Genomic DNA, 22727 nt, shown 5'->3' with positions numbered 1-22727 from the left:
AGATCACGTCATCAGATAACAAATGGGAAAGCATTGCATGATTCTGGGCTTATGGGCCTTTGTATATGTCAAGTTACAGAAATCAGAAGGTACAGTAGAATAGCAAGAAGTCTATCTCTTAATCATCCCATTTAACCAGGGGAGAGGGGATGTCAGAAAGTAATGGGATGCTGGTATCTAAACCCCATGGCAAGTGATCGTATGCAGGAAGCACCAGTGTATATGTCTACTTTCCCCAAAAAAGTTGTAGTGCTTTTGGTACTGACTGGATACCCACATGCTAAATATTCACCATACCTATCTTCATCCTCTCTTCAGCTATTCCAAACGTTCTGCCAGCAAGATTAGCGTAGTGCGAACAGCAGCTGCTATGCAAAGCCAGTGACGGTTTCACTAAGCCTCATAGTAATAATCTGTGCATCTTCTGTGGCATTTCCTTTGTAGCTAACATTTCTACCATTGCTGGGGAAGCTGGTGTCTAAATGTGCTCTCAGTGTATATCGGAGTTAAAATGTCACACTGGGTAATTATATTCACTTTGCCTTCTGAATGCTGCAAAACTTTTATTCAGATAGGCAGATTCATATTTCTCTCTCTCTCTCTCTCTCTCTCTCTCTCTCTCTCTCTCTCTCTCTCTCTCTCTCTCTCTCTCTCTCTCTCTCTCTCTCTCTCTGTCTCTCTGTCTCTCTGTCTCTCTGTCTCTCTGTCTCCCCCCAAGCACATGTGCAAAAAGATGAGAAACAGCTGTACCATTTTAGTTTTGTCTTGTGAGCGCTGTAAGAAATTGTCTCTGAATTCGTGTTTCCTGCTCTGAAGGAAGGGCATCTTGAAGCTTGGGTGATTCTCGTCCATTGCTTGGGGAGACAGGAACTAAAATTCTATTTCCTGTCTCCTGGGCAGGAATCGCCCTAAGCTTCCACTTCTATTCCTGCCTTACTGGGGAGAGCTGATGGATTTTCTTGGTATTTTCAAGTTGTGCCACTGATTCTGAGAGTACATGTTGTCACGAATAGTTAAGAGGTTTCAGATGGCTTTTCAGAATCTCCTGTGTGTGTCACTGACTTCAGAATTTGCATGGAAGTACATGGAGGACACTGTGTGTTTGCATGGTATCACACAAGGCTGTGGAAAACAGATGTGAGCTAAATTTTTAACACCTAATTATTTCTTACAATCAAAGTTTTTTCCCCCCCTATGAAATGTTTTTAGGTCCAGCCTAATGACAGGAGGGGTCAAGCAAGGTCCAGCAAACCCATGGCTTGTGGAAGAGCCTGAGGAAACCAAGGGCCTTGGCTTCGCCGATATCCAGCAGCAGCAACAGAGAATCATAGAAGGTTAAACCTCCTTTTATTCTTGGTCTTTTCAGTCCTCTCCCAGTGGCTGCCTGGAACTCCCTGCTTGACACCACTGGTAGTGGATAATATGTTCCAATGAAAGCAACATGGATAAGAAAATCTTCCATCATCGGGTTTGTTTATTCAGTGATGCTTCTTTTATACTGCTTGGTGGTATCAATTCCCTGTATTCAACGCCGTTTGTCCCTGATTATCCAAAATGTTTGAGCACTTAATGAATGTTTTGACTCTGAGGGAGTTTAAATTCACTTCTCTGTTTAAGTTCACAGGGTTGGTATTTGCAGATATGTTTGTGGGCAGCTGGGGAATAGCTTGTCAGGGTGGAATTCCTTAATAGCCTGAAATAATCAACCACAGAGCTCTGTCTGAGGACCACTGGTGTTTTTAGTGTCCGACTCCTCTAGGTCCCCTGGAAAGCATCAGTCTTCTGCATCCTTGGGTCACTGGCAGAATATGTTGCTGGAACAAATCGGGATAGCCTATGTTAGCTTTCAGACAAGGGAATGTTGTTCTAATCTAGCCTTGTGCAATTAGGATAAAAAAATCCTTATTAGCCCACTAGATCTGGTAGTCCACTCTAGCCCCAGAACAGCCAAAGTCTTTGCTCATCTAAGTACCTGGTCGTGATCTCTACATCATTATAAGCTTAGAGTGGGTTTGCACAATTTATAGCCCACCGGGCATAACCAGGATGGATCAGCTCGCATGACAGGGCATGCATCAGCTCGCATGACAGCTCGCATACAGGGCATGGATCAGCTCGCATGACAGCTCGCATACAGCTACCCTCCTGTCACGGGATCAGGTCTGTTGCAGCGTACATGCTTTTTTTTTTTTCATTTCCTTCTCATTACTGCTGTTCTTGTGGCCCCAAATATTTCCCACATTTTCTTTGCTCCACATTTTACGCCAGTGATCGTGAAGTCCTTCTGCTGGAATGAACATGATTTCCTTACCGCTGATTGTAACAAACCTGCCAAATGCGAAAAGTACAAAATAACTGAATATTCTGCAAGCGTTGTTTTTTTCTGTTTCGTACCTGAAATGATGCTTCAAGCCACAATCCTAATAAGCCAGCTTTCGCTATGAATGTTTTATGCTATTTTGGAGTTTAGAAACCTTACAGAGATTTTTTTTTTTTGCCATCAAGTTGCAGCTGACTTAAGGCAACCCCGTAGGGTTTTCAAGTCAAGAGTCATTCAGAGGTGGTTTGCCATTGTCTGCCTATATGTGTGCTAGAAAGCTTGGCTCAAGTTAGAAAGGCTTCCTAGATCTCTATGGAGCTGTCAGTCAGCCATTAATTTTTTTTGCATTGTTTGCTTCAACAGCAATTGGCACATGCCCCTTTTGTTCCTGTGCTTTTGAAGAATTTTTACCCCTTCGCAAATGCAATCCAAAGCAGTGGTTCCAACGCCATTGGGAGATAAAAAACAACAACAACCCTACATTTGTGGACAAGAATGGTCATGTACAAAAGAGAGCTGTATGCAGCTGAAGTGTATTTCAGTGATTTTTGAGAGACTAAAGGTGTGGTAATGCCATGTACTCCACATTGCAGTAGAGGGTGTTTTGTAGACCTAGGAGAGAGATTTATATTGGGGACTATGTTTACTTGTAGCTCCCTCTGCCAAGAGTTGGATTATCTCTCCCATGAATGCTACATTTGCACTCGGCTTGAAAAACCCTTTGGATGCCTTGGTGCTTGCATCACCTATTTGTCTCTTAGTCATGTAAAAACCTTCCTTAGAAAATCAAAAGGCTTAATCACGGATGTCTGAGTGGGCCAGAAAACCCTGAGCTTTTAGGATTGAGGATCAGCTGTACTTTCAGTTCCTGAAGGGTTTGGGTCTTAACTAAAGTTTCTCAAAAAGAAACTAGCCTGCGCTCTCTGCATTGACCCTGGCTTCTTAGACTGTCACTGTATGGAATTCATTATCTTTGGGATCACTACGGTTTACCACTTTGAATGTAGCTCTCATACATCTGCTCAGCTTATGTGGCTTATTCTTTCTGCTCTATTACTATGTGGGATACTATGTGGGATAGTCTTAAGGATGGGATTTTTATTGATTGATGCTTTGTGTTTCTGTACAGAGCAGGATGCTGGTCTCGACGCTCTCTCTTCAATCTTATCCCGGCAAAAACAGATGGGGCAGGAAATTGGGAACGAACTGGAGGAACAGAATGGTAAGGGCAGCAGAAAGAATCAATCTTATGTTACATGTTGACCTCATTGCAGGAAGGATGGTGCCGAGTTGTTTTCTGTTGCCCCAGAAGGTCGGACCAGAACCAACGGGTTGAAATTAAATCAAAAGAGTTTCAGTCTAGACGTTAGGAAGCATTTTCTAACAGAGTGGTTCTTCAGTGGAACAGGCTTCCTCGGGAGGTTGTAAGCGCTCCTTCCCTGGAGATTTTTAAGCAGAGGCTAGATGGGCATCTGTCAGCAATGCTGATTCTATGACCTTAGGCAGATGATGAGAGGGAGGGCATCTTGGCCATCTTCTGGGCATGGAGTATGGGTCACTGGGGGTGTGGGGGGGTAGTTTGTAATTTCCTGCATTGTGCAGAGGGTTTTACTAGATGACCCTGGTGGTCCCTTCCAACTCTATGATTCTAAGTAGAAGCATGCAACAGTTATTTACGAAATATCAGGCTAGGAGTGTGAGTAGAGTGCCTTTTATTAAAAGCATTAGTGCCTTTGTAATCATGATGTGTTTACCAGATACTTGAATCTTCTTAAGAAAGGTGGACCATAAATGCAGAGAAATAAAGCACTCCAATGTAAGGTTTGTGAGAGCAAGCCTCACTGAATCAAGAAAGCTTTAAGTAGGCCTTTCCAGTTTTAACCTAACAGCATTCATTCTTGTCCTACCTGTGGAGTCAATCAATCAATACCTTTGTTGGCATGTTGGTTACAATAGCAGTTGTATAAAATGGATATCCAATGAATAAAATATACAACGAATGAATAAAATTTCATTCATGGTAGCCATCGGGTAAGTTACGCTGAGTACCTCGAATTCTCGTGACAGCGGAGAGAAACTTTGCTACCTTCTCCATAGTACAAGAGTGCCAACCTGTGGAGCCAAGGGCAACACTGCAAAAGGAAAACGGCTACACTTTCAGGTCACCAAGAGACAAACCCTAGAGAATGTGCACTCCTGGAAGAGGGGGGAGGAAGAGAGAAAGATAATTGTTTTATTTCTCATCTCCATCCCCTCTTAGGTTGGGATCCAACAATAATTTCTGCTGATGGAGAGATTTCTAGCAGCAGGGCTTTTTTTTTTTTTTTACCTCCCCCTCTTCCTGTGGGCTAAAAATCCCTCCCTTCACCTTTCTGTTAGCAAAAATGTATCTCTGGGTCCAACCCAGTATCGAGTAGTATACGGCACAATAAAATTACCTGGATGTCAGCACATCCTAACATCTCTGAGCTGCCTGTATCCATCTTTGTCTCTATTTGTTGAAAAAGCAACCCATGTTATTCTGATGGGGATTATCAAGAGAAGAGGAAAACAAGAAGAAGAGAAGAAGAGTTGGTTTTTATATGCCGACTTTCTCTACCACTTAAGGGAGACTCAAACTGGCTTACAATCACCTTCCCTTCCCTCCCCACAACAGACACCCTGTGAAATAGGCAGAGTTGAGAGAGCTCTAACAGAGCTGTGACTTGCCCAATGTCACTCAGCTGGCTTCATGTGTGTAGGAGTAGGGAAACAAATCCAGTTCACCAGATTAGCCTCCGTCGCTCATGAGGAAGAGAGGGGAATCAAACCCGGTTCTCCAGATCAGACTCCACTGCTCTTAATCACTATACCACGATCCACCACTCTTAACCACTACATCAGATCCACAATTGATTTCTGGGATAAAAGGTAGTATCTGTGCCTCTGTGCAGATCTGCCTTTCTCTTTTACATTGTGAAGTGTAAATAGTAAGCTGCTTTGCAGGAACAATAGTTTCAAGCATTTGCAGTAAGTATGTTGTCTGTTCCATTCACGGGGGCAACTGTATGTGTGAAAGTATGGGCTGTCCTTACAGAAAGACCTTTCTGAAGCAAAGGTGTACATTTAAGCATTTACTGTAGTTGCTGTTATCTAGTTTTATTATTTTTTTTACAAACCAATAGATGGCAGCAGAGGAAAGCCAAAGAGCTCCCTATCCTTCGCTTTCCCGGGGATTTGTGCTCAGTGCTGAACTATTCAAGCTTCTCATCAGGGTGGGAAAGCTCTCCTTCATGTTCTGCCTTCCATCATCTGCTTAGTAAGGAACCCCTGCTATGCCCTTCTTTCTTCAGCCCTCCAGTTTACTTCTGACAATTTCTTGGCCCTTCCCAACATTTTCCCCTTCCAACATAATATGGCCTCCTTGAATCTTTCCCCTGTGGGTGGCAGCCTACCCTAAAGCTCCCTTCTGAGCCATGGTAGCAGGAGTGGCACATTGACACTGCAGAGGGCTTTGTAAGTTGGTTTAAGTATATAGGAGCTGGGTATATAGAGAGCCAGCATTGTGTAGTGGTTAGGAGCAGTGGTTTGGAATGGTGGACTCTGATCTGGATAATCCGGGTTTGATTCCCCACTCTTCCACATGAGCGGCGGAGGCTAATCTGGTGAACTGGATTTGTTTCCCCGCTCCTCCGCCTGAAGCCAGCTGGGTGACCTTGGGCTAGTCACACTCTCTCAGTCCCACCTACCTCACAGGGTGTCTGTTGTGGGGAGGGGAAGGTGATTGTTGTAAGCTGGTTTGATTCTTCCTTAAGTGGTAGAGAAAGTCGGCATATAAAAACCAACTCTTCTTCTTCCTCTTTTTCCTTGAGTAACAACCCCAAAGGAGAGGGCAGATTGCTCCTTATCATCAAAGGTGTTTGTACCATGTTGAAAGAGCATTAATATGTCTTGATGGGAATGGTGGTGGTGAAAAGTGCTGTCAAGTTGCAGCCCGCTTACGGTGACCCCGTAGGGTTTCCAAGCAAGAGATGCCATTGCCTGCCTCCACGTCATGACCCTGGTATTCCTTGGAGGTCTCCCATTCAAATACTAATCAGGGCCAACCCTGCTTAGCTTCTGAGATCTGATGAGATCAGGCTAGCCTGGGCCATCCAGGTCAGGTCATTGCAATGACACAGAGTAAAAAAGTGGTAAGTATACAAGTCAGGAAATCATTAGGTAAAATGGAAGTTTGTCTGTCCTCTGATTAACAGGGAGGGGCATGTTCAGTTACATAGGTGGGATTCTCTCGCCATAAAAATTATAGAAGGGTATCGATGGTCTGGTGAATACCCAACGCCTTTGGTCTAGTGAATACCCAATGCCTTTCACTTACGGAGTAAGTTTGAATACCCAACGCCTTTCACTTACGGAGTAGTTTGCTTCTTGTTGCCACAAATTGTGGCTAATATAGAGAAGGTTTCTTTTTTGTGGAATATTTGCATAAGGAGTAGCCCTTTACCCTCCACTGAGGCGTCCATGTGGACAATAAATTGGCTGTTGCAGTCCAGGATTCTGAAAACAGGGTAATGCTGTAGTTCATTCTGTAGGGTTTAGAAGGCTTCTTCACTCTGGGGCTAGGTTATGAATGATGGTTGTTTCTTTCTGGTAAGTTCTGTGGCCAGGACTAGGCACTCTTGCACCTCTTTCTTTCTTTTAAATGTGGGCCTGAACTTGCCTTGTTGATTACAGATTGAATGCTTCCTGAAAATAAACCTGAAATATTGTACAAGTGTGCTGTTGGTAAAGGGTGTGATGAACATGTGTCGGGTGGGACCCCCAAGGTAGCAAACAATCAAAACCATTAAAATAAGCGTTTAAAATACATATAGCTGAAGAAGAAAAAATAGACTGGAGGTATCTCTCATCTTGCCCAAATAAGAAAACTGTTGGCAGAGTGCTAGTTATGCAGAGAAGCGGCACAACAATTAATTCCACAAGGTGGCAGCAGAGGACAGTAAAGGATTCTTAGCTGTCTTTGTGGTTTAAGCATCAGGAAGCCTAATCCCGTGAACTAGGTTGGTTTCCCCACTCCTACGCACGAAGCCTGCTGGGTAACCTTGGGCTAGTCACAGTTCTCTCAGAACTCTCTCAGCTCCACCTACCTCACGAGGTGTTTGTTGTGGGGAGAGAAATGGAAGGAGATTTTAAGCTGCTTTGAGACTCCTTAAAGGTAGAGAAAAAACTGAGTATAAAAATGAGCTCTTCTCCTCCTCCTCCTCCTCCTTCTCATCCTCCTTCTCGTCCTTCTCCTTCCCCTTCTTCCGAGCCTTCTTTCCTTCTTTCATCATGGAGTATGGAGACCCCAGCAACACCTTCTGACTTCTCGTCCCCCTCACACTTTGCCTAAGGTTATTTTTTTTATCCTTGCCTTCTTTCATCACCTGTCCTTTCCCATTAGGTGACTGGCTTCTCAGTACCTTCCCTTTCGGGTTGTGCATTTGGATATACTCAAGCCAAAATGAAACTTGAAATTAGGTGTTTCGGATCCGTTTGTGGATATCCAGAATGACCCCAGATGCTCCTGAAATTCTAGGAGTAATGAAAACGTACCTCTTGGAATTTCTGGAGGGTTTCAGGGAGGTACAGGAGTAGGGAGGGAGAGGAAAGGTAGCCTGCCACACAGGGATTCTAATAGGGTTTTTAAAGGGCATTGTAACAGCTGATGCTGACTAACAGTTGATAGTCAGGTAGATCGGAGCCCAGGCTGACTGCCATAACAAATAATGGGGGCATAATTTGCTATGGCTGCTAGAGACGCCTAATTGACTCAGAACATATAATGTTCCCATTATTTTTAAAGACAGGTAGATCTAGCCTCTATCTACCTGACTATCATCTGTTAGGTGGGGTTTCTGTGGGTGTATGCGTTAAGTGACATCAAATAACTTTTGACTTATGGTGACCCTATGAATTAATTACCTCCAAGACATCCTATTGTTAACAGTCTGACTCAGGTCTTGCAAACTGAGGGCCGTGGCTTCTCTGATAGAGGTTCATGTTGGGTCTTCTTCTTTTCCTGCTGCCTTCAGTTTTTGTCTTTTCCAGTGAGTCTTATCTTCCCATAATGTGACCAAAGTAAGATAGCCTTAGTTTAGTCATTTTAGCTTCTAGGGAGGGTTCAGGCTTGATTTGATCTAGAACCTGCTTCCTTGTCTTTTTGTTGGTCCATGGTATTTGTAATAATCTCCTCTAACACCACATTTCAAATGAATCAGCTTTCTTTATTGTCCACCCATACATAGTTATGGGGAATACCATGGTATGATTTATCTTGATCTTGATCACCAGTGATGCATCTTTACACTTAAGGATCTTTTCTAGCTCCTTCATGTCTGCCTTTCCCAGACTCAATCTCCTTCTGATTTCTTGATTGCAGTCTCCCTTTTGGTTGATAATAGAGCCAGGGAGCAGAAAAAGTTCAGCAATTTCAATTACTTCATTGTCAACCTTAAACTTGTGTAATTCTTCAGTAGTCATTACTGTTGTCTTCTTGATGTTCAGCTTTAAACCTGCTTTGGCACTTTCCGCTTTAACTTTCAGTAGTCATGGAGATTCTAGTCCCTTTAAAACAGGAGTGTCAAACTCATTTGTTACAGGGGCTGGATATGACATAAATGTCGGTCGGGCTGGGCCATACCTTGCCAGCCCAGATTGGGATTGGGCAGGAGGTGGCTGGCTTGTGGGCCGGATAAGAACTCTCAAGGGGCCGCATCCGGTCCGCGGGCTTTACGTTTGACACCCCTGCTTTAAAATATAAAAGAACAGGAGGTTCTGACTAACAACCCTTTGGTGATGCTAGTTTCTCTCTCTCTCTCTCTCTCTCTCTCTCTCTCTCTCCCCCCCCCCCCCCGCTGCCTCCAGGGGTGAGTGGGAAAAATGGTCTTGAATTTTGGGGACCCAAAAAAGTAAACACACCCCATCCAAAAATGTAGCAAGAGTCCAGAAACTTTGGGAAAACAAAATCCATGCGCTTTCAAAAATCGGGATCCAAAATAAACATGAACCCTTTTGAAGTGCACAACTCTTGTTGAAATACACCTTTTGGCTTGGCTTCTTTCTTAGGATAGTTCTCATGTGTCCCCCCCCCCCCCAGTCTTCTTATGTCAGCATGTTACCTTTCCTTTTTTAGTTTAAATCAGGGGTGTCCAATCTTTTGGCTTCCCTGGGCCACATTGGAAGAAGAAGAATGGTCTTGGGCCACACATAAAATCCACAAACACTTAAAAAAAAAATCTCATAATGTTTTAAGTAAGTTTACAATTTTGTGTTGGGCCACATTCATAGCCGTCCTGGGCCTCATGCATGTTGGACAAGCCTGGTTTAAATGATCTCCTCTGCTTGTTTAGTTTGCAGAAGGTAATTTTAATTTAACTAGTGGCATACTCCTATGAATCACACTGATGGATAGAGTTGGTGAAACATGTTGTATTACTCAGTTGCTGAAATGACCCTGTGGGAGCAATCTGTAGCTTTTCCAGCTTTTTTTGTTTGTTTGTTTCTTACTGTATGGTGGGCCAAAGCTAGAACTTTGAAGCGCCGCCAGCTGTGTGTGACCTGCAAAAAGATTTGGTCCATCTGGTATGTTGTGGGAGAGGGGATGCATGAATATCTAGCTGCTGAGAAAACAGAAGCATTTATATTTGCCACCAAGAAAGACTGAAAGATGCCTCTCGCCTGATCAGCTTCTTCATTTGAAATTCCTGTTGTCTACTAGCAGTTGGGCAGATGTTGTTTAGAAGAAGAAGAAGAGTTGGTTTTTATATGCTGACTTTCTCTACCACTTAAGGAAGAATCAAACCGGCTTACAATCACCTTCCCCTCCCCACAACAGACACCCTGTGAGGTAGGTAGGACTGAGAGAGTGTCTAGCCCAAGGTCACCCAGCTAGCTTCAGGCGGAGGAGCGGGGAAACAAATCCAATTCACCAGATTAGACTCCGCCGCTCATGTGGAGGAGTGGGGAATCAAACCCGGTTCTCCAGATCAGACTCCACTGCTCTTAACCACTACACCACGCTGGCTCTCCTTTAGTCTTTAGTTTAATCTTCCTTCTCACCCCTAGGCAGTTTCCTGTGTTTCTGATGTGTGAATTCAATCTTGCAGATAACTCCAGAAAAGTTACCATCCCACTTTAAAAGTTTCACTGGTAAAGTGAGTTTCAGAAAACACTTAAAAAAAAAAAAGTTAATTAGACCTGACGAAGTCCCAGTTTAAAATCCCCATCTGTTTTGAGATTATAAAACTTTCTTTAAAATAAAAAAAAGCCCGAGGGAAGGAAAAATATTCGGATCTTCTTTCAGTTTTTGGCTTGATAACAGTTTTAAAAAAATAAAAGTAGAAAGTTGCATAGAAAACTTTCATTACTGGTTTTTCTTTACAGATACTAACCACACAGTTCTTTATGCAAGGTCTCACTGACATTTATTCACTGCAAAACTGCAAGACTTTACAAGAGAACATTCCTGTAATTTGAATTAAAGTTTACTAAACCTTTTTAGGTCAAGAACACGTGAAGTAATTGGGGTGTCTGAGTAGTGATATGCCTGTCTTTACTTACCAAGTAGTTGAAAGGGCCTAAATTAAGTTAGTAGTTAGGGCCTAAATTAAGTGAAATGGGGCTGTTCGGACTCCCTTCCCCTCCCACTGGGAATGAATATTCAAGTGCGTCCTCCTTTCTCCTCTCCGCGATTTACCCCGTCCCTCTCTGCTTGTGGAAGTGAACATCAAAACAAACAGATCACACTTAATGGGAATCCATTCCTCTTTTCTTTGCTTCATATTTTAACTGTCCTTCAAAGCAAATTCAAAATATCCAGCATTGTTCAAGGAAGTGTTTGAGGCAAGGCCTGTTCCAGGTTTCACCACGTAGTAGAGATAGGGTTGCCAACTTCCAGGTAGTTCAAAACAATAATTCACCAGTGCTGTATGTAGGCTGTGCAACAAAAATAAACCAGCACTAGGCTAAACCTCTCATCATGTATTGTATATCTTCAATTATCTTCAATTACAATGTGCAAACACTTACAACATACAACCTATAAAGATACTATACACATAAGAAAACCTACTCTTGCAACAATACATGTTTATCAGGGTTACAAAGGTAACTAATCAATTCTTTTGCTGCAAAAGAATTGATGAGTTACCTTTGCAACCCTGATAAAATGCTAGTTGTTCAAGTTTATTGAAACAGAAGATCTGTATGGACTTATTTCTTTTGTTTTGTATTGTTGTAAGAGTAGGTTTTCTTATGTGTATAGTATGTTTATAGGTTGTATGTTGTAAGTGTTTGCACATTGTAATTGAAGATATACATTACATGTTGAGAGGTTTAATCTAGTGCTGGTTTATTTTTGTTGCATAACTTCCAGGTAGTAGCTGGAGGTCTCCTGCTATTACAACTGATCTCCAGCCGATAGAGATCAGTTCACCTGGACAAAGTGGACGCTTTGGCAATTGGTCTCTATGGCATTGAAGTCCCTCCCCTCTTCAAACCCTGCCCTCCTCGAGCTCCACACCAAAAACCTCCCACCGGTGGCAAAGAGGGACCTGGCAACCCTAAGTAGAAACGACTGGGTTGGTAAGGAAATAGTCCAGTACAAGTAGTGAGTGCAGTTAAGACTTCTGTTATGAGTTCTTGAAGGTAGCAAGGGAAATGCGAGAAGGGTCGATTGAACTCTGTGTTGCCTGCTTTTATGAACCCATGACCATGAAAGAAAAAGGCCAACAGTGCTTTTGCCAATAATGTCTACGGTGTTTAACAATGTATATGATCTCTTAGGAAAAAATGCCTGCTCGCATCAGAGCTAATGAATAGTCTCAAGTGGCAAGAAAGCGGTTCCTCGTTTTTATCTGGTAACCCTTAATTTATTTGTTAATTGGCCCTCTGTGTTTTAAACTGCTGGCTCCCCCCTCCCCAAAGGAATTGTGCAAATGTCGGGCCCCTTTTGTGCCTGTATCTAACTTGCGAGTCAAAGGCTAAGAGTTTACTATGTGTTGAGAGTTGTGGCGTTCCATCCTCGCGATCTGATTGAAGTGGCTTTTGATGGCTCTGAAGGCTCTTCATGCTTTCCCAAGAGGATGTGTAACCAAACCCCAACCTGGACAATTGCAACAGAGCCAGCAAGGGAAGTCTGCATCCTTGGGCAGACTGGTGCCATGAGGTGTTACTGGAACTATTTGGAGACTTGGAATTCGGCAACCACAAAAGCCATGAGTCATTAGGTTGCGCTCAGTCGCTTACAGTAACTCAGGATGGTAAAGATGCTTGCATGAAATATTTAAGAAGGAAAATCTCAAGTTGGACACTCTTAAATTGTACCATATAATCTGTCATAGGAAATGGCTTGGACAATGCATATTCCAGTGTCTGTAACATCATTGGTTGCTGGTATTAATCTTGCACCCAAAGAGGGTTTTTATTGCTGTTTCCCCAGTGCTTCTAAAACGTTGTTTCTACTTTAGAAGCTGTTAATTTCTTCTGAGCTTGTTTTGCAGGGTTACTGACTTATTCTGCAAATCTTTATTTTAGTATTAACTAGGTTCCCCCCCTTTCATTAAATGCATTACTGCCTCCCTACTCTGAATGGAAGAGTTCTGACAAAAGTAACTAAAGTCTGGATCTGTTTAGCCATAGATGGACTGGACTGTGTGGTGTGGACGCCTCCTTGTGCTGGCGTCCGTCCTCTGCCTTGCCACGTTAGGCTGCATCCATGCCGACAGAGCTCTTTTGAAATACAAATTTTGCCCTTTCGTGCCTGGCATGTTCAGTCCTTGTGTAAAAGGAATTATACATGAACCCCCAAGGTTCTGTGCTGGCAGTCCAACAAGAGTAGGTTCTGAGGTTGGGAGCCTGGCGATGGGATGGGATTCCAGGGGAAGATGCTGTCCTCGTGAGCAATTTTGCTTGCCTAGGAGGAGCCCCGTGGCACAGAGTGGTAAGTTGCAGTACTGCAGTCCAAGCTCTGCTCATGACCTGAGGTCGATCCCAATGGAAGTTGGTTTCAGGTAGCCGGCTCAAGGTTGACTCAGCCTTCCATCCTTCCGAGGTCAGTAAAATGAGTACCCAGCTTGCTGGGGATAAAGGGAAGGTGACTGGGGAAGGCACTGGCAAACCACCCCGTAAACAAAGTCTGCCTAGAAAACGTTGGGATGTGACGTCACCCCATGGGTCAGGAATGACCCGGTGCTTGCATGGGGGACCTTTACCTTTACCTTTTAGGTAGGTGCTCTAAGAGTGGAAGGCGAGCGGTTTGTAGGAAGATCTGCTGATGCTTGCCAGTTGTTACTTGAATAAGCAGGTTGAGTTGCTTCCTTTGGGGAGATCTGTTTATGGGTAAGTGTACCAGCAAGCCATTTCAAGGTCTGCGTGCGATACCTGCCCGGCGTCTTATTTTTAATTGTAAACTTTCACAAACTCAGACAACAGAACTCTGAGACTGAGACGAGCTTGTCGTTTCATGTCTTTGGCTTGGACAGCATTAGGTATTCTTCAGGAGTAAGGAATACACCCAGCCCATCAGAAATTTTAGATCTGGTGATTTTTAACCCTGAGGCAAGGCCAGATTTAGAAGCTAAAACGACGAAACTGAGGCTATCGTATTTTGGTCACATTATGAGAAGGCAAGAGTCACTAGAAAAGACAGTCATTCTAGGAAAAGTTGAGGGCAGCAGGAAAAGAGGAAGACCCAACAAGAGATGGATTGACTCAATAAGGGAAGCCACAGCCCTCAATTTGCAAGACCTGAGCAAGGCTGTCAAAGATAGGACATTTTGGAGGACTTTCATTCATAGGGTCGCCATGAGTCAGAAGCGACTTGACGGCACTTAACACACACACACGCAAGGCCAGATTGGATCTTGGTATCCTATGGCTTTGTCAAGCCATGAATTCTTTCCCATGTTTCTGAACTGTGGCCGTCTACCTGTTTTAGCTTGGGGGGTAAGAGGGAAGATTTAGAATAATGTTAGGTTGGACTCAACCAGCTTTTCTGCTAGTGGAAAAGGGAGAAGAGAGGACCCCTGTGCCTATCAAAAAGGCTACGCTTGGAATCATATGCCCTGTGTGGATGAAAGGCAAGTATGATGGGCTGGTGTAAAGGAGGGAATTAGGTGAGACTGAGTGAAAAAGCAGGCTGGGTCCAACCTTTTGTATTTGAGTTTTTGGGGACCTAAACATTTCTTACAATATATTTTAAAGAATTCTAAGAACATTTTAATCAGGTCCAAATAAAACTGGATGCTGCAAATGGGTGTTCAAAACAAGTTGCTAGTTTAAATTCATCAGTACTATACGGCCTCTTCCTACCAAAAACATGTTCAATAAGGGAAAAATAATTATTCCTCAGCTGTATCCTGTAAAATGCTTTATATAGCAACTATGGTTATTGACATTAGCAAGAGATTTGTTTTTGGAAATGGAGGGAAAGCTTTTGAATGGTTCCTGTTAATAGTAATTACAGAGGGAAAGGAAAGTTAGTCACTGTAAAAAAGAAAAAAAATCAGTTTGCTTGCAACAGATTGAGTCAAGCTACAGCCCTGATGTTTTGTGGAACATGTTTGCCAGGGCTAAAAAGCATCATTCAGCATTGTTTAATTGTAGATTTTTAAATGGAGCCTTTCATTTAATAATAATATTCTAATTATTATTATTTTTTAAAAAACTTAATATGTTTCTACTAAGTCCATTGGTCTGCCAAACACAAGTGTATGTTTTAGAGCGGTGTAGGAAATAGAATGAGTTGTGAGGTCCTTGCTTCAGTTCTCATCCCATCCAGAAATTTCCTGGGTGGCCTTGGAAGAGCTACTTTCAGCCTCTGCTTCTTCATCTGTAATATGAGGATGATAATATGGGCCTGCCTTACAAAACAGTTGTAGGGATTACTGAGATAACATTTACACGCCTTGAGTGTTTAAGGAAAGTGTTACACCGGTACAAAGTATTATTAATTATTTCTAGCAGTGCTGATGATCCACTGTCATATTTTCCTTCAGCTTGTCCTGTTGGCAGAATGACAGCCTATTCCTGGCCCGAAAGGACGCAAGTCCTTAGGAGTCCAGGAAGGGGCTGCGCCGACATTTGGGCCCCCTGCGTCAGCGCCCATGCCACTAACACCATCCAGGATGGCATGGACGCCGGTATGGGGACCCGGACGCCATCCTCCTGGCATTGCCACAGCAGAGCCGCTCAGGGATGCTGGCTGGGCATCCCGCCGGTGTCCCACCTGTGCAAAGCCCCACACTGGCATCCCTGGGTGGGAGGGTGCCCGGGGCGTGCCAGGGGCGAAGTTGCCAGTAGGCAGCTTCCTTGCCCTTTTTGCCTCGGGTACGCCGTCTAAAACAACAGCGTTGCTGTGCCAGCTTTTTGCTGGCTCAGCCTCACTGTTTTCAATGGGGCAAAATGCCCCATTTCAAAGAAAAAAAACCTTTAAAGGCTTTAAAAATGGAATCAAATGCCCCTTTTAAATCAATAAAATCAGCATATAGGGTTGTTGTTGTTTTGCCTAGTTTAGAGTATTTTTCAGCCAAGTGTGATAACGTCAAGCAATGATCTATGGTGGATTTATTGTTAGTAAAGCCGAAGGCCGCCAAAGGCTCAGGAATGAGCTGTGAGAGAAGATCAAATTACATAAACAACCAGTCACAATTTTGTTCTATCTTTGCCATCCTTTTTTAGGCACAGGCTGTCACTGGAATCATCCTTCACCATTTAGTTAAAAGGAAAAATTGTTGAACTGCTTACATAGCCAGACCAAGTCTTCTCCAAACTAGGGAGGCACGTTTCGGAGAAGATCCATACTTTGCCCCTTGAACCCACTCCCCTGCCCTGCATTACTTTCATTTTTATACCAGTCTGCCATACAGTGGTAAGGCAATGTACTTCAGCCATGGGATTGGAAATGAGGTAACTAAATCAGTAGTACATGCATTTATGTGACAGCCTGGAGCAATACAGATTTTCTCCAAAATGACCATGTGGGGACAGGTCAACCTTTCAAACCTGTTTCTTGAGCTGTACCATACACTATGCTGACGATCTGACTGCAGGTCAATCTGATCTTCAGGTCAAACATGATGTATCATACATATCGCATGGGGTAGGTCAGTGGGGTAGAGGGTATGATGAGCAAACTCGCACTACTGAAGATGTGATCAGTTTCATACAAAGAATAAAGCAGGCAACAAACATTTAAGTCTTACAGCCCATTCCTAAAGAGGGGGCTGAATGCCCATAAGAGCAGGCGTGACCCATAGGCTGGCATACATGCACCATGCAAATTGGCATGGATGCTGGCGTAGGGCGACTTATGCTAGCCCCCCTGGACCGTGGTGGAAGTGTGGCTCTCGCTCCAGCTTTTTCCTGGCATAACTCCCCGTGCCAGTGTCCTGGGGGGCATTCCAGGGGTGTTCCTGGGGATGGAACTTAAAAGCCTTTCAGGCTTAAAGTGCACCATTTTGTGGGCATCAAGATATGCCTAATTCATGGCACGGTGTCATGGAACTCTATGGGGGGTTCCACAGGGCTTTAACAAATAAATCTTTCCCCACCCCTTTTTCGGCTTGCTGCCCCAGCTGCTGCGAAACCACCCCCAGCTCAGGATTGCATGGTTGGTGTCTCAATAATATGGTGGCAGATCCCTGACGATGCTGAGATGCTGCTCTACTTCCACCCCCACCCCCTGAGATCATACAGAACATGCTAGAGATGCTGCCCATGTGTGTCTTGCTGTATACGATCCTTTCCCAACGACAGACTGTACACAAGGTGCGCATCTTTCTCAAAATGGTAGTGGTGTGGATGAGACACAGGAGAGGTAGAAAACCTCACCAGGCACCATCGGGTTATTTATTGTCCACGGCATTCTCAGTGTGAATGAACCTAGATGAATTGTTACTGACAATCCGCTGAAATAAAAATCCTTTTCCAGTCTGGCTGCTAACTTTTATTAGGCCAGTCAGACTTTTGGGTTGATACTGAAGGGAACTGAACCCCATGATGATTTGTTATAAAGTGCCATCTAGGCTATTGCTGAATTTGTCCTTATCCAACCAATATAAGTAAGCAGAAAAGGGACCCTGTCTTTGCAGACCAACCAAGAATTCCCAGTGATTTATACTTCCAAGAGCCTTTAATTATTCTTATTGGAAATAGAAATAGTTCTGTTGAGTGAACAGCCGTTTCATGCAAACTTAATTTGTCGGTCACCACCTACCCTCCCCATATAATCCTTCATCTTTTCCTTTAATTAGCGGAGGTTATTTGAAATAAAATGCTTTGAGGAGGAGAGTGGCAAATATTTTCTTTCAAAAACCTTTTTTTATTTTCCTTGTTTTTTATGCTCTTCAAAACCCTTTTTAAATTTTCCTTGTTTTTTATACTCCTCATAAAATATTTATCTTCTGTTTTATAGGCTCGCTTTGGAAGAGGGGATGCCATATTGACCAGAGCTGTTGATTTGTCAAATCTATTATCCTGTCATTTTTAGCTGTACAAGACTCCCTTGTTCCCGTTTCCTTAAAAAGCCCCATGGCCAACTGTGCATTGGGAATGTTTGAGGAGGGGAACGTTACTTTTGAGAAACATCTGAAAAGTCAACCTTGTTATATAGGAAGCACTGTTACTAGCTCATTTTAATGGTTGTTGGCATAAAGCACTAGCTTTGGCCAACTAGCATTTTTGAACAATAGTTGCCAGACTTTTTATCTAGTAAATGATAGAAGAATGTATTTATGCAACTTCATCTGGCTCTAGAGAGCACATTGCATTTGATTGCTCTGGTCTGTATACTGAAAGCTAATGCTTGTGAGTTTGGTTCCTAAAAATCCTTAAAAATTCCTTTAAAAAAATCCTAAAAAAGTTGGCCATCACTGTATTAGTCGCCTTGACTAAATTGCCTTTAGGATATGATACAAAAGCAAAAACCTCTTAAGACTGATTAATTATAGTATATAGGGGATCGGAGGTCTCCACTTTTCTTTTACATCATCTTTTGTGTGGATTCTTCATTATGTAAGCTTAATCACAGCTATACATAGGCTGTTGTATGCTCTCTGAGAGCCAGTGTGGTGTAGTGGTTAAGAGCAGTGGTTTGGAGCGGTAGAGTCTGATCTGGAGAACCGGGTTTGATTCCCAGCTGGGTGACCTTGGGCTAGTCACTCTCTCTAGGCCTCACCTACCTCACAGGGTGTCTATTGTGGGGAGGGGAAGGTGATTGTAAGCCGGTTTGATTCCCCCTTAAGTGGCAGAGAAAGTCGGCATATAAAAACTAACTCTTTTTCTTCTCTTTCTCTCTCTTTAATTTTCCATGAATGTGCTGTACCTGCCAACTGATGCTGAGAGCTTCCTTGGGTTCTAGGAGTTGACATTGTCTGAGTTGTAGGTAGTCCTTGGGGATGTAGTTTTGGGAAATTATTGTCTCATATTCTTGAACCTTGGTTCCTGTTTGCGAGGATTCTGTCTCCTAGTGCAGATGCCTGAGTAAGTGGGCCTGTAGCTTCTTGTACCATCACATTTCTGATCCAGTAATCTTACTCACTTCTCAATCAATCAAATTTTATTTTGATACAATATCAGCTTTGAATAAAAATCAAGGTTAGGTTAAAATAATAAAAAGTTGATGGTTCTGGGAGGGATGATTTGAAGAAGGGGAGGAAAGCTCTTCTGTGGGGAAAGGTTTTCAATCAGCCGTTTACGAATCCCACAAGACCGGAGGCAAAATTTGGCTACCTGCGTGGTTATCTCCCGAGAGGAGTCTGCTAAGAGAAGGGAAACTTTAGCTTCTTCCGATCTCCCAGGAAAGTATGACAATACGGGGAGAATGTACTGTGATCTTATATCGTTGTAGAAGAGACATTGCAGCAGAACATGTTCTATCGTTTCCACTTTCTCGGTTTTGCTGCTCACTTCTGTGATCTCTCTTTCTCTCTGCTACGTTTTAGTGGGGTAGGGAAATTACTATCTCTGAGGGGTATATTTTGTCAAGCTCCTTTTAGACATTCAGGAAGAAGCACTAATTCTCTGGCATGGACAGTGTAATAAATGCAGATGGAAGACCAAATGGATGAAAATGGCTGCTAAGTAAATTCTTTCTTTAGTATTCTCCATATGTGCAGGAAAGGGAGTCTCTTTGTGCATAGCGAGGAACAGCAAGGAAATGAGGCCAACACATTGCAAAGCGCTGCATTTTTCAGTTACTCCCAGTGGATGCTGCACGAGATGATTAATATTTTAATGTCTTTGTTCTCTCTGTTTTACTTTTAGCACTGGAGCACTTTAAATCACTTGGGAAGAAGAGGGCCTGTCTCTTCTCCAGTTACATAAACAGTTGGTGTTATTGGGGCTAAAAATAGTTTGGAGTGTGGGGTAGAAGGTGTGGTGAAGGAGACATCAAAAGTTCATTTTCAAGCGCGTAGGTATGAGTTAAACTCATTTCTGCAACAGGGATTAGAATTGAGAAGGAATGTTTTTTGTGTTTGTGTGAAGATGGAAAGAATATGCCATTCCTTCAAACAGATGTTTCAGTTCTGTTTATCCATCCACGCCATTTACATAGGGCTCGTTTATTAGAAGATGAAAAATGAATGACAGACCTCATACTGTCCCCTTTTCCCAGTTTACGTATTCAAATTCTAGTCACTGGAGTAGGAGATGTAAACCTTTTGAAAAATATCAGCAGTGTGGAAATATTTCTTCCCAAGGGGGGCAGGGGGCGGGAAATGGCTGTGAAAAACTGAAATATTTACCATAACTGCCCACTGTTACAATTCGAGAAACATGGCTGCGTGTACAGGAAAGCAGTACAGAAGAATGAATTAATTTTATACTGGATCTCGACCAGCATTCCTAAAGCATCTCGGATTAATACTGCCTGTAGTGCAGCTTGAGGAAGTGCTGTGCTGAACATCTTGACATCTACACTGAAAGCGTCTCATTTCTTATCTACCACGATCACAAGGATCCTGCTGGTACTCGTAACCTGCAGAGGGGAGCCACAAATGACCTGGTCTCCTTACTGCAACAAGGAGAGGATACTGAACCCTCTAGGAACTGGCTCGCTCACCCTCTCAGGGCCTCAAGGTGTGTGTGTGTGGATGGCGAACTATAATCCCCTTTTATTTGACATGTCTGTCTGCAAAAGCAGTGTTATTTCTGGTACCAAGCATGGTATATAGGAAGAGGTGGCACTCATAACACCCCTGTCATGAAGCCCATCCATTTTGAAGTTCATTGATTCCCTTAGGATTTTTGGTACCGTGTGTATAAAATACAGTGCCAGTTCTACCAGACTGTAGTATGCACAGTTGGGGTTGCACAACTCAAACAAGTCAACAGGTCTGTCACTATTCTTCATCTTTTCCACAGAAAGGAATGCCTTCCAGAAAAGGTTAGCCAAAGTGGGGTGAGGGGCTGTGGCTCAGCGGTAGAGCCTCTGCTTGGCATGCAGAAGGTCCCAGGTTCAATCCCCAGCATTTCCAGTTGAAGGGACTATGCAAGTGGGTGATGTGAAAGACCTCAGCCTGAGACCCTGGAGAGCTGCCACCGGTCTGAGTAGACAATGCTGACTTGGATGGTCTGATTCAGTATAAGGCAGCTTCATGCATTCATGTGTAATGCAGGCTTGTGTTTAACTGAATGAGGAGTGTCCATACTGTAAATTTATATAACAAGCATTTATAGCTGTTGTTTTGAAAAGGCGAACGTAGACCAGCTTGAAGAAGTGTTGTTCAAAAGCCACAAACAACCCTTGATCATTACAGAAATAGAACCTCACCACAGAAGTTGCTCTAAGCAATTCAGGCATTAGCATTTGCGGTGTGTGGCCCTTGTCTGGTAATGTCTGTGAGAGCAAAAGCTTTCCCCTTTGGGGAATTATTAGCACCCTCCTTTTAAAATCAGGACACTTTAAAAAGTCTTCTGAAATAAGAGCAAAATGTTGGGTTTCAAAGTACTACAGCGTGGCGTAGTGGTTAAGAGCGGTGATTTGGAGCGGAGGACTCGGATCGGGAGAACCAGGTTTGATTCCCCACTCCTCCACATGAGCGGTGGAGGCTAATCTGGTGAACTGGATTTGTTTCTCCACTCCAACACATGAAGCCAGCTGGGTGACCGTGGGCTAGTCACTCTCTCAGCCCCACCTACCACACAGGGTGTCTGTTGTGGGGAGGGGAAGGGAAAGGTGATGGTATGCCGGTTTGAATCTCCCTTAAGTGGTAGATTCCAGCTACAATGCTACAAAATGCTTCCTTCCATTTTAACATTGGTTGGAGGTAAACACAAGTTTGAGTGCAGTGGTATAGATCTGGTGAAAATGGGTTCAGTTGCTGGCTGCTCTCTTTTTTACCAAATTCATTTCTTTGTGCCCCTTTTAACCATTGTCGTCGTGTCTCCCTCTTAAAAAAACGATGCTGCCTTTCACAACAGGACCAGATTGGCATTTTAGACAACTCCTTTGGTAAAGTCATAATGCCTGGCTTGACTTGCTTCATCCCAAAAGTTTTTTAAAAATTATGAAATTGCCCAAATTAATGATTCACCTAAGTATATGTAATTATCTATGAAAGAATGAATCATTTTGCAAGAGGTAGTTATTTTCACCGTGCAGCTGCTTCCAATTAATGCCTGTCACTTCTGGAATAGCTGAATTACTGTTTGAGAGAAGTTGAAATACTATAACCCTACTGTTTTGGTCCTTCCTCACAATTCTGTTGGACTACTTAAAATGATTCACAAATCATGGGTCAGGGACATGAGAACTCTTGATGTTAAGTTTTTGGGTTCTCAATACAGCTGCATTTATCGCTGCATGTAGATTAAAACAAAATTTTAGTAGTCAAGTCTAGGTTTGGATAACATGGTTGTACTTGAAATTGCATCTGATTGGTGAAAACCTTCAGATTGGGATTGAGGAGGAGAGTGGTTGACAGATGAAGATGTTGTTGTGGGACTAACACTGGAGTAATCTACCTGCTTGGTTATCCAGACAGCACTTACCATCACTAACCAGCCTTTAAATGCCGCTAGGAAAAACAGGGAACCCATTAAAGAGTTTTGGAGAGCAATAGAGGATGTTTGAATCTGACCATATTGGCTCTGATCTGTGAGTCTCTCTTTCCATGGATTCCTGATGCTAAAAGCTACCAGTTCTTATTGAATGTACTTTATGCTTTACCTAGTTTACCGGTGTAGGCCCTGGCTGACCCTGCAGAAAATTGCCTTGGATTTAGTTGTTTGTTCTGGGGAACTGTGGTATCCATTCTTGGCTGCCTTGTCAGGTCAGCTCAGGATTTCATTGACACTACAACATCCAAACGGCTGGCCTAGGCTGTGTTGGGCACACTATAGAGGACACACACGGAATTTGCTGTTTTGTACCTACCGGATTAAT

At 43.2% G+C, this 22727-nt stretch overlaps 1 protein-coding gene across 1 annotated transcript in view; it reads left to right on the top strand.

Moving 5' to 3' along the window:
* Positions 1-22727, top strand: part of STX8 (syntaxin 8) — a 116611-nt gene that overhangs the window by 24084 nt on the left and 69800 nt on the right. The window contains exons 5-6 of the mRNA XM_056854939.1: positions 1210-1334; positions 3450-3542. Coding sequence (XP_056710917.1) covers positions 1210-1334; positions 3450-3542 — 218 coding nt within the window. The remainder of the gene's footprint in view (positions 1-1209; positions 1335-3449; positions 3543-22727) is intronic.

The sequence above is a fragment of the Euleptes europaea genome, chromosome 1 (genome assembly GCF_029931775.1).
Source record: "Euleptes europaea isolate rEulEur1 chromosome 1, rEulEur1.hap1, whole genome shotgun sequence".
In the NCBI taxonomy this organism is placed as follows: domain Eukaryota; kingdom Metazoa; phylum Chordata; class Lepidosauria; order Squamata; family Sphaerodactylidae; genus Euleptes; species Euleptes europaea.
The sequence above is the reverse complement of the archived record's forward strand: the minus strand, read 5'-3'. Positions and strand labels throughout refer to the sequence as shown.